The following is a 12,500-nucleotide window of genomic DNA, read 5'->3' as shown; positions in this document are numbered from 1 at the left end:
CCATGAAGAGGAGGGATTGTTATCATATGTAAACTCATATCCATGAACTACTTTAATACCTTTATACAAGAACCGTAAAGAAACAAGTCAAGTATGACGTGTTATAAAGAAACAAAGGGTTAATACATTATAGATATTCTTAGACATCTAAAATGTAGAGGTCCTTATTTGTAAAATACTAAACAAGTAAATGATGTTTCTATCAGTGAATATTTGTGAGAGTCACAGCTGTAAACACTGTAAACATCAGTTTATGATCTAAGAGCTTCATGTGTTAAAGCTGCATTCTCTCTAGTGTCCAGCAGGGGGCGACTCCTCTGGTTGTATAGAAGTCTAGTCTAAAATGACTCTACTTCTCTCTTGATTTATTCCCTCAGTAAACATTGTAAACATGAGTTTATGGTCTCAATCTCTAGTTTACAGTCTTCTTCAATACAGCATGATGTTCATTTAGTACATTATGCTCCATTTAGAGTCAGACACACCATAAAGCAGGGGATGATTTAGGGGCGGGGCTACACGCTGATTGACAGGTCTCTCAGAGACGTATGCGGTTGAGAGTCTGACCTTTGCTTCCGGTGAGGGAGGAGATCTTCCTGGGTCTGGCTCTGATGTCGTAGATGATGGGATACTGGATCCAGGGAATCCTGAAGACAACGACACCAGTTTGACTTCATGTCCATTCATTCTTCTCCAGCCAAGTTCCTCCGCAAACTTTTCTACATTTTATTTTCTCTCGTTTCGGCATTTATACGATTTTCTGTGACGAGCAAATAAAAATAAATACGTAGAAGAAGAAACTTGTTATAGTTTCTTTCTGAATGTAAAATGTCATGAAAAGCAGAATATTAAACTACTACATCTTTTCTACCATTCATCAACTATTTCACTGATTTAATTGATTAATCTCAACGACTCGATTTCCTCCCAAATAAATGTAACTGACCATTTAATTGTATCTTATTGATATAAAGCAGCACAAGACACACAAAAGGTTTGAATGTTAAAAGGTGAACCTGTGTGTTGACGTGAGACATAAACCTAAATATTCTGACGGGACAGAGACACTCGTGGAGTCATTTCAATGATTCTAGGGCACATTGTCAGAGGAGATAGTGATCTATGAAACACAGAAAATCAAGACTATCCACTGGTGCAGGAATCTGGAAACGTCACATTTTTAATCTTTGTTTTGTTGCTTTGTGTGATGAACGCGTTGGTCACAAACGATGTGTTCAAAGACCGTCGGAAAGATGAAAATCTGACGAGAATGACGGTTTTTACAGCTTCCGGCTGTAATAAACGGTGACGTTTCTTACGAGCACGAATAACACGACGCAGTAAGACCACGCCACTGTCCCAGCTTTTATTTTGAAAGTTGAAGGGCGGGGTCTAACAGGACACCGTCCCCTCGTCATTGAGCGACCTCATTGGTCGATATCCACCCCAGACCTTCTGTAAACCTCTTCATGTGATGACTCCTCCTACCTGAAGTGGAGTCCCTCAGAGAGGACGGTGTCCATCTGCATCCCTCCAATCCTGTTGAAGACGATCGCTCTCTGTCCTCCTTCAACTAGAGGACACACAGAATATAATGTCTCTGTCCTTCAGCTACAGGACACACAGAATATAATGTCTCTGTCCTCCTTCAGCTACAGGACACACAGAATATAATGTCTCTCTGTCCTCCTTCAGCTACAGGACACACAGAATATAATGTCTCTCTGTCCTCCTTCAGCTACAGGACACACAGAATATAATGTCTCTCTGTCTGTCTGTCCTCCTTCAGCTACAGGACATAGAATATAATGTCTCTCTGTCTGTCCTTCAGCTACAGGACACACAGAATATAATGTCTCTCTGTCTGTCCTTCAGCTACAGGACACACAGAATATAATGTCTCTCTGTCTGTCTGTCCTCCTTCAGCTACAGGACATAGAATATAATGTCTCTCTGTCTGTCCTTCAGCTACAGGACACACAGAATATAATGTCTCTCTGTCCTCCTTCAGCTACAGGACATAGAATAGAATGTCTCTCTGTCCTCCTTCAGCTACAGGACACAGACGCATCATGACCAGTTGTGTTTCCTTCTAGATCCCTCAGAGGACACTTCAGGAGAATAAAGTAATAAACATATTTAATAGTCATCACCATCAAACGTCTTGTTGTCACAGTGTTGAGGTGAGGGACAGGAGTAAATGATATTTATGTCTCATTAATAAGCTAAAGTGGACTACCTGTGTATGTTGCCTCCTTGACTCCATAAGCCAGAGCTCCAGCTCCCAGCAGCAGCTTCAGACCCAGTCCGGCTCCTCGAGGTCCGGCTGACATCCGGGACGCTATCTGACGAAGCTGCTGCAGAAAACCCTGAAAACACACAAAGACCAGGAGACTCAGACTCAAAGACCAGGAGACTCAGACTCAAAGACCAGGAGACTCAGACTCATAAACCAGGAGACTCAGACTCAAAGACCAGGAGACTCAGACTCAAAGACCAGGAGACTCAGACTCATAGACCAGGAGACTCAGACTCATAGACCAGGAGAATCAGACTCATAGACCAGGAGAATCAGACTCATAGACCAGGAGACTCAGACTCAAAGACCAGGAGACTCAGACTCAAACCAGGAGACTCAGACTCATAGACCAGGAGACTCAGACTCATAGACCAGGAGAATCAGACTCATAGACCAGGAGAATCAGACTCATAGACCAGGAGACTCAGACTCAAAGACCAGGAGACTCAGACTCAAACCAGGAGACTCAGACTCATAGACCAGGAGACTCAGACTCATAGACCAGGAGACTCAGACTCAAAGACCAGGAGACTCAGACTCAAAGACCAGGAGACTCAGACTCATAGACCAGGAGAATCAGAGTCAAACTTAAGGACCAAATGTTGAGAAATGAGGAAACACAGGAGGAGGAAGAAGAGGAGGAAGAGGAGTAATGTCAACTGTGGTGTAACAGGAGAGCGTTCAGGTGCAACTCTCTGCATAACTGATGTTTTTAACGATAGTGTGATTCATGTGTTATATAACTCTAGTCTAATATGTATTAAGAAGATTCTATAAGAGCCTAAAGGAGTTTAAAGTGTTATTCTACAATGATGTTAAAACTACCAGATGACAGGAGTTAGATTCATATTAGGAAACTGTCATCTCATCCTTCATCGACCTGCTCAGAAGTTAAATATTAGCCGACCAACATTTATTAACTTTAAAAAGTCCATCAGAGACAGAGACACACAGAGAGAGAGACAGACACAGACACACATAGTCAAACAGAGACACAGAGACAGACAGACAGAGACACACAGAGAGAGAGACAGACACAGACACACATAGTCAGACACAGAGAGAGACAGAGACACAGAGACAGAGAGAGGTCTTTCCTCATCTCTCCATCTTTAGTATGTCTTCTTCTCTGACCTGAATCTGTCTGAACTAAGCTAACGTTACTTTAACGGTGAGCTAGCTTTAAAGCTAACGTTAGCTTGCATCAGATAAGCCGGACTCACGTGTGTGACGCGCTGTTCTAAGAACGCTAATAATGTCACGAGCCGGCGTGCAAAAGAGCGGGAAACAGCAGACCGGTTGAACCGAAGTGAAGGCATAAATAGTGACGTGAATTGACATTAAAACGACTTACTGCGGGATCTTTACTCGCCATGCTCGTCCTCTCTCTTCAGGCTGCTAGGAAGAAACAGGTGAAGAAGAGTGGCAAGGTCAGGCGTGATGACGCACTTCCGTGGGCGCGGTGCAACATGGGAAATGTAGGATTTCACCGAGGTTGTTTGTAGTTTGACGATGAAGGACGATGGACGTTCATTAAAAGTTAATTAAAAGTTAAATACAATTAAAAAACGAGACTTTCACTTCACCTTTCCTTCCTTCATCCTTTCTGTCCCCTTTCCTACCTCCTCAGGCAAAGGCAACATTATTAAATGCAAAGTTAATGTCTAACTTTTTTAAACAAGAACATAGGAATAGCCAACTAAATAAAAAATATATGATTTACGGTTATTATTTGTATTCATTTCAATTTTGGCGATTGTCTCATAATTCTTACTTCATAAATCGAAATAATAAAAGCAACAACTAATAATTCATATTTAAACAAAAAAGGATTTAGATTCACAATATGTTAAAAATCACAACTCTTCATCCATTATTTTATTTTATTTTATTTTATTTTATTTTATTTTATTTTTAATAAGTTATAGGTTGCAGGTTTTGCTCTCTCTCGCGCTGCTCGCTGATTGGCTCACAGCTCAGTTCCTCCTGAGGAAATCAACTCCTTTTATAGTTAACGGAGCGGCCGCGCGCCGCTGTTTTCCGGGTTCACACTCACTCAGCATGTAGAGGAGGCGGACCGGCCAGGAGGGGAGACACCTGGACCACCGCGGACACACGCACACACACACACACACACACACACACACACACGGGATCGATCCGAGGATATCGATCAGCGATCAGTGAAGGTGAGGAGCGGGGGGGTGGGGGGGTAGTCCTCTATGGGTGGAACCTGGTCTAGAATCAGACCTCTAGGGGTGGATCCTGGTCTAGGATCGGACATGTCAGGTCCTGCAGACTTGTGCTGCTGCAGACTGAGGAACCAGCTCTGACTTTAAGCTTCAACTCTTTATTCTTTATTGTTATTATAATAATCATAATCATAATAATCATAATATCATAACGATAATCATCATCAGTACTGAGTCTCCTCAGGAGAGGTTTTGCTTCTGGTCCGGGTTCTTCTCGGCGGTCCGCTGAAGGTACGTGACGACACCGTGTTTTTAAGTACACACAAAGTACACGTACCCAAGTACAGCTGTGAGGTACTTCTACTGCAAACTTTTACACTTTGAGCTGCGGCGACGATGTGAGTGAAGTACTAATACACCGACTCACAACGGTGGGAAGTACCTGCAAGTACTCAAGTACTACTTAAGTACGATGTTGAGGTACTTGTAGTACAGAGTAGTAAACGTTGTACTTGTACTGCGTCATCTGTGTGACAGCTTCATTTAATGATGTATTAATACTGTTCAAGGTACTCAGCAGTACATAAAGTACCTGCAACATGAATCAATGAGTATCATGTATTAATACACATGATGAAGTATATTATTATGCACGACTTGTAACAGAATACTTACACACTGATAGTACTACTTTTACTTACTGAGTACTTCCTCCACCACTGCCAACAAAATACTCCTTAACAAGTACTGCATTTCAGATATTACTGTAAACAAGAAGACAAAAAGTATATATATATATATATATATATATATATATATATATATATATAAAGTAGTGTTACTGTGAATACTGCATGATGCTGTGCAGTACAAGTACAATAGTACTTCACAGTACTAACTCTCCAACAAAATAAGAACCTTGACTTTATAATTATTATATTATTTGTATTATTATATAATTTGTTATTATTATTATTGTTAAATTACTACATACACACATTATGATGATGATAATATTATTTTTATTATATTATTATTTTATAAATACTATTCGATTATTATATTAATATAATTGTACTACTATTAATATTGTTACTTTTTTATAATTACATCAGTCAACCAATATGATTTTATAATTATTATATTATTTGTATTATTTTTACCACCACCATTATTATTATTATTTTATTATTAATAATATTTGTATTATTATATTACTATATATACACACAATTATTATTTATTATTCTATGAATATGATATAAATATTGTTCTATTATTATATTGGTATGATTGTATTCCTAATGATATTGTTATTGTTTTTTATTACTACATTATTATTATTAATATTTGTGTCATTATTACTCTAAACCCACACTGTGTCATTACTGGAGCTGTAGGTCATGAAGATAATGTTGACATGAATGTCTTCAGTGGTTCACAGACGGTGCTGTGGTCTTCTTCTTCTTCTTCTTCTTCTTCTTCTTCTTCTTCTTCTTCTTCTTCTTCTTGATTATTCATGAATCATAGAACAACATCCTGACAGCCCAGCCGGTGTTTTAATCTGAGTGTTGGGTTTAACTGCTTCAGTTCAGCCAGAGCACCAGAGTGGTTCTGTGTCTCCGTCTGCTTCACTTCCTCTGTTTTAAATTTAGGCCAAACTTTCAGAGCTTCATCACTTCCTCTTCAGTTCTCTCTCAAGAGGAGGCTCACAGCGCGCCGCTGGCTTTAGTTTGACTCTAGCTTTAGTTTGACTCTAGGCTGCTCCTCTTACAGGAAGTAGCTCTAAGACGTCAGAGAGCCGCGAGCTGAACCTCGGCCTCCGACTGGACCGGGTTCAGCCTGGTGGTGTGTGGTGGTAATAACGGTGTAATAACACGTTGTGCTCCACTTTGTTTATAAGCTCAGCTTGTTGTGTTCTTCATGCTTCTCAACACTTGAGTTGAACTGGAACACAAACTCCACCTTCCCTGGTTTCATTCTCTCTCTTTGTTCAGAGCTAGAACATCTGATTCACAGAGTTCCTGATAGTGAGCAGCTGCTACCTCCTCCTCCTCCTCCTCCTTCTACTTCTTCTCCTCCTCCTCCTCCTTCTTCTCCTCCTCCTCCTCCTCCTCCTCCTTCTTCTTCTTCTTCATCTCCTTCTTCTTCTTCACTCTCCTTCATCTCCTTCACTCTCCTTCTTCTTCTTCATCTCCTTCTTCTCCTTCACTCTCCTTCACTCTCCTTCATCTCCTTCACTCTTCTTCTTCTTCTTCTTCTTCTTCACTCTTCTTCATCTCCTTCTCCTTCACTCTTCTTCACTCTTCTTCTTCTCCTTCTCCTCCTTCATCTCCTTCTTCTTCTTCTCCTTCACTCTTCACTCTTCCTCCTTCTTCTTCTTCTTCTTCTTCTTCTTCTTCACCTTCTTCTCCTCCTTCTCCTCCTTCTCCTCCTCCTTCACTCTTCCCCTTCTTCTCCTCCTCCTCTCCAGCAGCTGATGAGTCAGTGTGTTCTGTGCTCCTCTCTTCGTTGTGTTGATCTTCTTGATGATGTTTGTCATGAGGTGGGTGTGTCCTCAGTGATGAAGGATTCTCTGTGTGTTGGCAGCATGGGGAACCTGATCAAGGTGTTAACCAGAGACATCGACAACAACGGGGGCAACTTCTTCCTGGACTTTGAGAGTAAGACACACACACACACACACACACACACACACACACACATACACACACTCACACACACACACACACACACACACACACTCTTGTCCAACACGCGTGTGTGTGTGTGTATGTGTGTGTGTGTGTGTGTGTGTGTGTGTGTGTGTGTGTGTGTGTGTGTGTGTGTGAGTGTGTGTATGTGTGTGTGTGTGTGTGTGTGTGTGTGTGTGTGTGTGTGTGCAGACGCTCAGCCCTCCCAGTCGGAGACAGCGGTGTGGGAGGAGGTGAACCAGACGCTGACGGAGGCTCGTCTCGTCCTGGAGGACCTGCAGACGTACAGAGGAGCGGGGGAGGAGATACGACAGGTGAGTACTACTACTGCACTACTTTAAGTACACATTTCAGGTACTTGTACTTTACTTGAGCACGTTCTACGACAGACGTTTACACAGAAAAACACAGGAAGAAGTTTTTAACATCAGATGTTTATTTATGAATCAAACAGGTTATTCAAGAACAGATGAGACCAGGCATTGATCGATTAGTCAACGTGTGTGTGTGTGTGTGTGTGTGTGTGTGTGTGTGCGTGTGTGTGTGTGTGTGTGTGTGTGTGTGTGTGTGTGTGTGTGCGTGTGTGTGTGTGTGTGTGTGTGTGTGTGCGTGTGTGTGTGTGTGTGTCCAGGCCATCCAGAGTCCTGGGGTGGAGGGTGTTCAGGAGAAGGCCTGGTCAGCTGTGGTTCCTCTGGTCGGTAAACTGAAGACCTTCTATGAGTTCTCACAGAAACTGGGTAAGAAGCTGAAAACACCACCTTTCTCTTCTAATGAACTTATTGTCTCAACATCTTCTCTTCCTCGTTGTGATGAATTCATTTAGACAATCATCGGTCCTCTAGCGCCTCCTTCAGGACAAACGTTACACCTACAGCTCCACCACTGAGGAGGTGAACATGAGGCTGTGATGAACACAGAGGCCTGAAGGAGGCGCTGAGGGAGTGTTTCAGGAAGTGTTTCCTGTTTGAGACAAAAAGATGATGTTAGAAACTTGAACCTGTCTCCTCCCTCCTGTCTCCCCCCTGTCTCCCCCCCCCCCACAGAGTCCAGTCTGCGGTGCCTCCTGGACGTCCTCACCAGCTCTGGTTTGACTCCCACTCAGCATCTGGAGCAGAAACAGTCTCTGGCTCGTCAGTTCGCTCACATCCTTCACTTCACGCTGCGCTTTGACGAGCTCAAGGTCTGCTCTCCTCCTCCTGCACCTCCTTCTCTACAACTCCTCCTCTTCTTTACCTCCTGTGTGTCCTGCACCTCCTGAACTTCCTCCATCTCCTCCACATCTTCCACCTCCTGCACCTCCTCTTCTTCTTCCACATCCTGCATCACTTGCACTCCCTTAACCCTCTCCACCTCCTGCACCTCCTCTATAACTCCTTCTCTTTGTTCCAGATGACGAACCCGGCGATCCAGAATGACTTCAGCTATTACCGCCGAACCATCAGCCGCATGAGAATCAACAACCTCTCTGTGAGAGAACAATGAATACTGTCCTGGAAACTACATATATATATAAACATACATACATACATACATATATATATATATATATTATAAACATACATATATACATATATATATTATAAACATACATATATACATATATATTATAAACATACATATACATATATATTATAAACATACATATATACATATATATATATATATTATAAACATATATATATATATATATTATAAACATACATATATACATATATATATATATTATAAACATATATATACATATATATTATAAACATACATATATATATATATGTTTATAATATATAAAACAAACGTGTTGTGTGTGACGTGTTCAGAGGTTTTAAAAAACTTGGCAACACGTTGCTTTTACCCCCCCCACAGGGCAACGCAGGTAATGAGGTCAACAACGAGTTGGCCAATCGGATGTCTCTGTTCTACGCCAGCGCCACGCCGATGCTGAAGACGCTGAGCGACGCCACGTCAAAGTTCGTCTCCGATGTGAGTCCAAAGATTCATATTCATATTATATTATATTGATATTATGTTTATATTATAGTCATATTTATATTGTGTTTATATTTATGTTATATTTATATTATATTTATATTTATATTATATTTATATTTATACATTATATTTATATTTATTATATATGTTTATATTATTGAACAGATCAATTCATTTTGTACATGTTTACATTTTTACTTTAAGTGTTTTGGTCGGTTGCGTAAAAATAAAATAATAAAATAATAAATAAATTAAAATAAATAAAATAAATAAAATAAATAAAATAAATAAAATAAATAAAATAAATAAAATAAAGTGGACGACCTGCTCTACCCACTGAGCTACAACTTCTCCAAATAATATAACAAATAAAAAACAATAGCATAACAAAGCGTAGAAGGACACAGACCTCCAGTTCAATGAGTGAAACATTTATTAATTTAAGAATAACCGCTTCATATTAAAGGCTTCTTCAACATGTTGTTTTCACAAAGCTCCAGCAGAGGGCGCCGTCGCCACATTTATCACTAAAGGAACGTTAAAGTACTCCTCACTAAAGCATTCAGAGATTATGAAATATTATGAACTGGTAATATGTTTGTATTTGATTGTTTGAATACTTTTTTCTAACAACATGCAGTAGTGTTTGTTTACTTCTTGTGGTGATTGAATAAAACTTTATTGTCCTTCTGTTCAGAATCCAGACGTTCCGCTTGAAAACACGACCGACTGTCTGAGCACGATGGCCAGCGTGTGTAAAGTGATGCTGGAGACACCGTGAGTCCTGACGTGTTCCTGAACGCACCATCGCAGCCACCCGCCTGCAGACATGAACCAACACTGTGTGTGTGTGTGTGTGTGTGTGTGTGTGTGTGTGTGTGTGTGTGCAGGGAGTATCGCAGTCGCTTCGCCAGTGAGGAGACGGTGTTGTTCTGCCTCCGGGTGATGGTGGGCGTCATCATCCTGTACGACCACGTTCACCCGGCCGGAGCCTTCGTGAAGACCTGCAACATAGACGTACGGCAGCAACACTCGTGTTAACGTTCGCTTGGTCTCATTTATTTTGTCGTTCAAGGGCCGTCAGAAAGTTCACAAACATTCAACCCATCTGGAGATACGAGGTTTGTCATGAACTAACTTCTGTATAATAATAACAATAATAATTATTGTTATTATTTTCAGATGAAAGGCTGCATCAGAGTGCTGAAGGAGCAGCCGCCCAGCAGTGTGGAGGGATTACTCAACGCTCTCAGGTCTGACTGTCCTCAAACGCACCACAAACACGGTCTCTCCGTGTCTGTTCATGTTCATGTCTGTTCAAAGGCTGAATTGCTCATTCATGCTGTCACCGAGTTGCCTTTAAACCCGCCGCTCCGCCCCTGCAGGTACACGACCAAACACCTGAACGACGAGGCGACGTCCAAACAGATCAAAAACATGCTGCTGCCCAACTAACCCCAGGCTCCTGGAGCGAAACGGGAGACACAAGTGTTGTGGTCCACATTTCAAAAAGAACTACTGAACAAACCTTTAGCTAATATTTCTGTGTTTGACCTCAGACGTTTGTTTTTTCCACTTTTTTTATAAAGCTGTTTTTGTTGTTTGATCCAAAAAGATGTCAGATTGTGCTCGAGCTGCATTCACGTCTCAGATTTACAACAAATACAATCTGCTGTTCATTCCGACACGTTGTGGACCTTCAGAATATATAGTTCACTTGTTCACTTGATGACTTGACTCATGTTGGTAGTCCTGCTAGCGCCCCCTACAGGCTGCAGCGTTCATCACATTCCCAATATGAAAAACAACATACTGACGACTTCTTCGAGACTCACCCTGCGTGGTTCCAAACCTCTGAATTTCAGGGTTTAATGTATGTTGTATTATGTACGTAATATTATTATATTTACAATGAGTAACCTGAAATTAAGTACTTAAGTATTAATTATTCCCCATCTTGTATAATACCTCGTCGTACTTCTGCTGCTACTTTGGTGAAAGTAACGTAAAAGTAGTGTAACTTTCAAAATAAAGTAACTCGCAATATGTAATAAATAACATTTTGACTCAACAGTTGAGGATAAACACGTGAAACCAGGTTCAGCCACTAGTTGGTCAACTTAACCAACAACTGGCTTAAACCGGTTTACCGTTTGTTTCTCTGGAGTGACGTGAATGCAGCTTTCCACCAACTTGTTTTCCAGAACTATTTTCAAGAAGCCAGGAACTTTTTCCTCCGGAGGAACCATGTTCTCGTTTAGTTCCTCGGGCCGCAGTTCCTACCTCAGATTTAGTCTCTGTGGCCGAGGTTGAACTTCTCAGTTTCACAGTTTTACTTATTAGTTAAAGCGAAGATCTGAGAGGTTTAAATACGGTTTATTCCAGTTTGGCTTCATCGGTTCTTTGGGTAGCGGTAGAACAAACAATCCGATCGTTTCACCTGTTCGTTTTCTCGTCCACATACGTGTTTGTTTGTTGGACCCTAATTTCTATTTGCTCAACCAGAACTACTGTTTTCTGCCAAAGAAAGAGCGATGAAGTCATGAAAAAATCATATTTTTGATGTGAGTATTAATCTCAAAACCAAACAAAGGCCTAAAGACTAAATGTTTAATCTTCATTCTACTGCAGATGAACTGTCGCCTTAAAACACAAGACTCTTATCATCAAATATTAACATGCACTGCTGTAACTCTATCAGCTCTCAAATACAACAAGTTTTATGAATCAATTTAATATTTAAATGAATTATGAGAAACAAAAGAAGGGAAAAATGAAATATATTTTAAAACTGCGCCTGGAAAACGTTCCCTCTCGATGACGGTCAGCGTTGATTTATCTTCAACAGACGTTAAACAAGAGAAAAGACTTTAGGCATGAAGACTGACCGGTTGGTTTCTGGTTGACCCTCGACCACCTCTGATGTTTCTATGGAAAGAGTCTTTAACAATCCAAAACCACTGGACTCCTGAGAACCAATCAAGGACTTTTAAAATTGTCTCATTTCTGCACCTTGTTAGTAATTATCTCAAACCCGTTTCTGTTGATCTCAAACTTGATACGGTACGCTATAGACAAACAGTAGGAATATATATACGTATATATATATGTATATATATATATATATAAGCTGGATGGATAATATAGTTAACTCACTGGCTACTTTGGAATTAGCAAGGAGAAGGAGAATCACTGTGACGGAGACGATGCGGTACGGATTGATGACTGGAAATCTTTTTAATCTTTTTTATTTTTGCTTTGTGTGTTAACGCCACAGCGTCAGGGATGATATGGCATTAATTGTTTTTAATGATGTTTGCATTGGCT

General features: G+C 40.7%; 2 protein-coding genes across 2 annotated transcripts in view; one reads left to right on the top strand and one right to left on the bottom strand.

The window, feature by feature from the left end:
- Positions 1–3,741, bottom strand: part of LOC137884392 (prohibitin-2-like) — a 10,571-nt gene extending 6,830 nt beyond the window's left edge. Inside the window, exons 1-4 of the mRNA XM_068726180.1 lie at positions 3,654–3,741; positions 2,240–2,369; positions 1,489–1,573; positions 568–647 (exon numbers count right to left, since the gene is read on the bottom strand). Of these exons, the coding sequence (XP_068582281.1) occupies positions 568–647; positions 1,489–1,573; positions 2,240–2,369; positions 3,654–3,674 (316 nt within the window). The 5' untranslated portion in view covers positions 3,675–3,741. The remainder of the gene's footprint in view (positions 1–567; positions 648–1,488; positions 1,574–2,239; positions 2,370–3,653) is intronic.
- Positions 3,742–4,345: 604 nt separating this feature from the next.
- The window catches only part of LOC137884391 (CYFIP-related Rac1 interactor B-like), an 8,187-nt gene continuing 32 nt past the window's right edge, over positions 4,346–12,500 (top strand). The window contains exons 1-11 of the mRNA XM_068726179.1: positions 4,346–4,488; positions 7,081–7,154; positions 7,377–7,498; positions 7,816–7,921; positions 8,228–8,364; positions 8,574–8,651; positions 9,048–9,164; positions 9,871–9,950; positions 10,064–10,190; positions 10,356–10,426; positions 10,559–12,500. The exon at positions 10,559–12,500 is cut by the window's right edge and continues 32 nt beyond it. Of these exons, the coding sequence (XP_068582280.1) occupies positions 7,082–7,154; positions 7,377–7,498; positions 7,816–7,921; positions 8,228–8,364; positions 8,574–8,651; positions 9,048–9,164; positions 9,871–9,950; positions 10,064–10,190; positions 10,356–10,426; positions 10,559–10,628 (981 nt within the window). The 5' untranslated portion in view covers positions 4,346–4,488; position 7,081 and the 3' untranslated portion in view covers positions 10,629–12,500. The remainder of the gene's footprint in view (positions 4,489–7,080; positions 7,155–7,376; positions 7,499–7,815; positions 7,922–8,227; positions 8,365–8,573; positions 8,652–9,047; positions 9,165–9,870; positions 9,951–10,063; positions 10,191–10,355; positions 10,427–10,558) is intronic.

The sequence above is a fragment of the Cebidichthys violaceus genome, unplaced genomic scaffold, assembly GCF_023349555.1.
Source record: "Cebidichthys violaceus isolate CVI_PGR_0920_01 unplaced genomic scaffold, fCebVio1.0.p SCAF_38, whole genome shotgun sequence".
NCBI classification, from domain to species: Eukaryota; Metazoa; Chordata; class Actinopteri; order Perciformes; family Stichaeidae; genus Cebidichthys; species Cebidichthys violaceus.
Note: the sequence above shows the minus strand (reverse complement) of the source record. Positions and strands in the feature narration are given on the sequence as shown.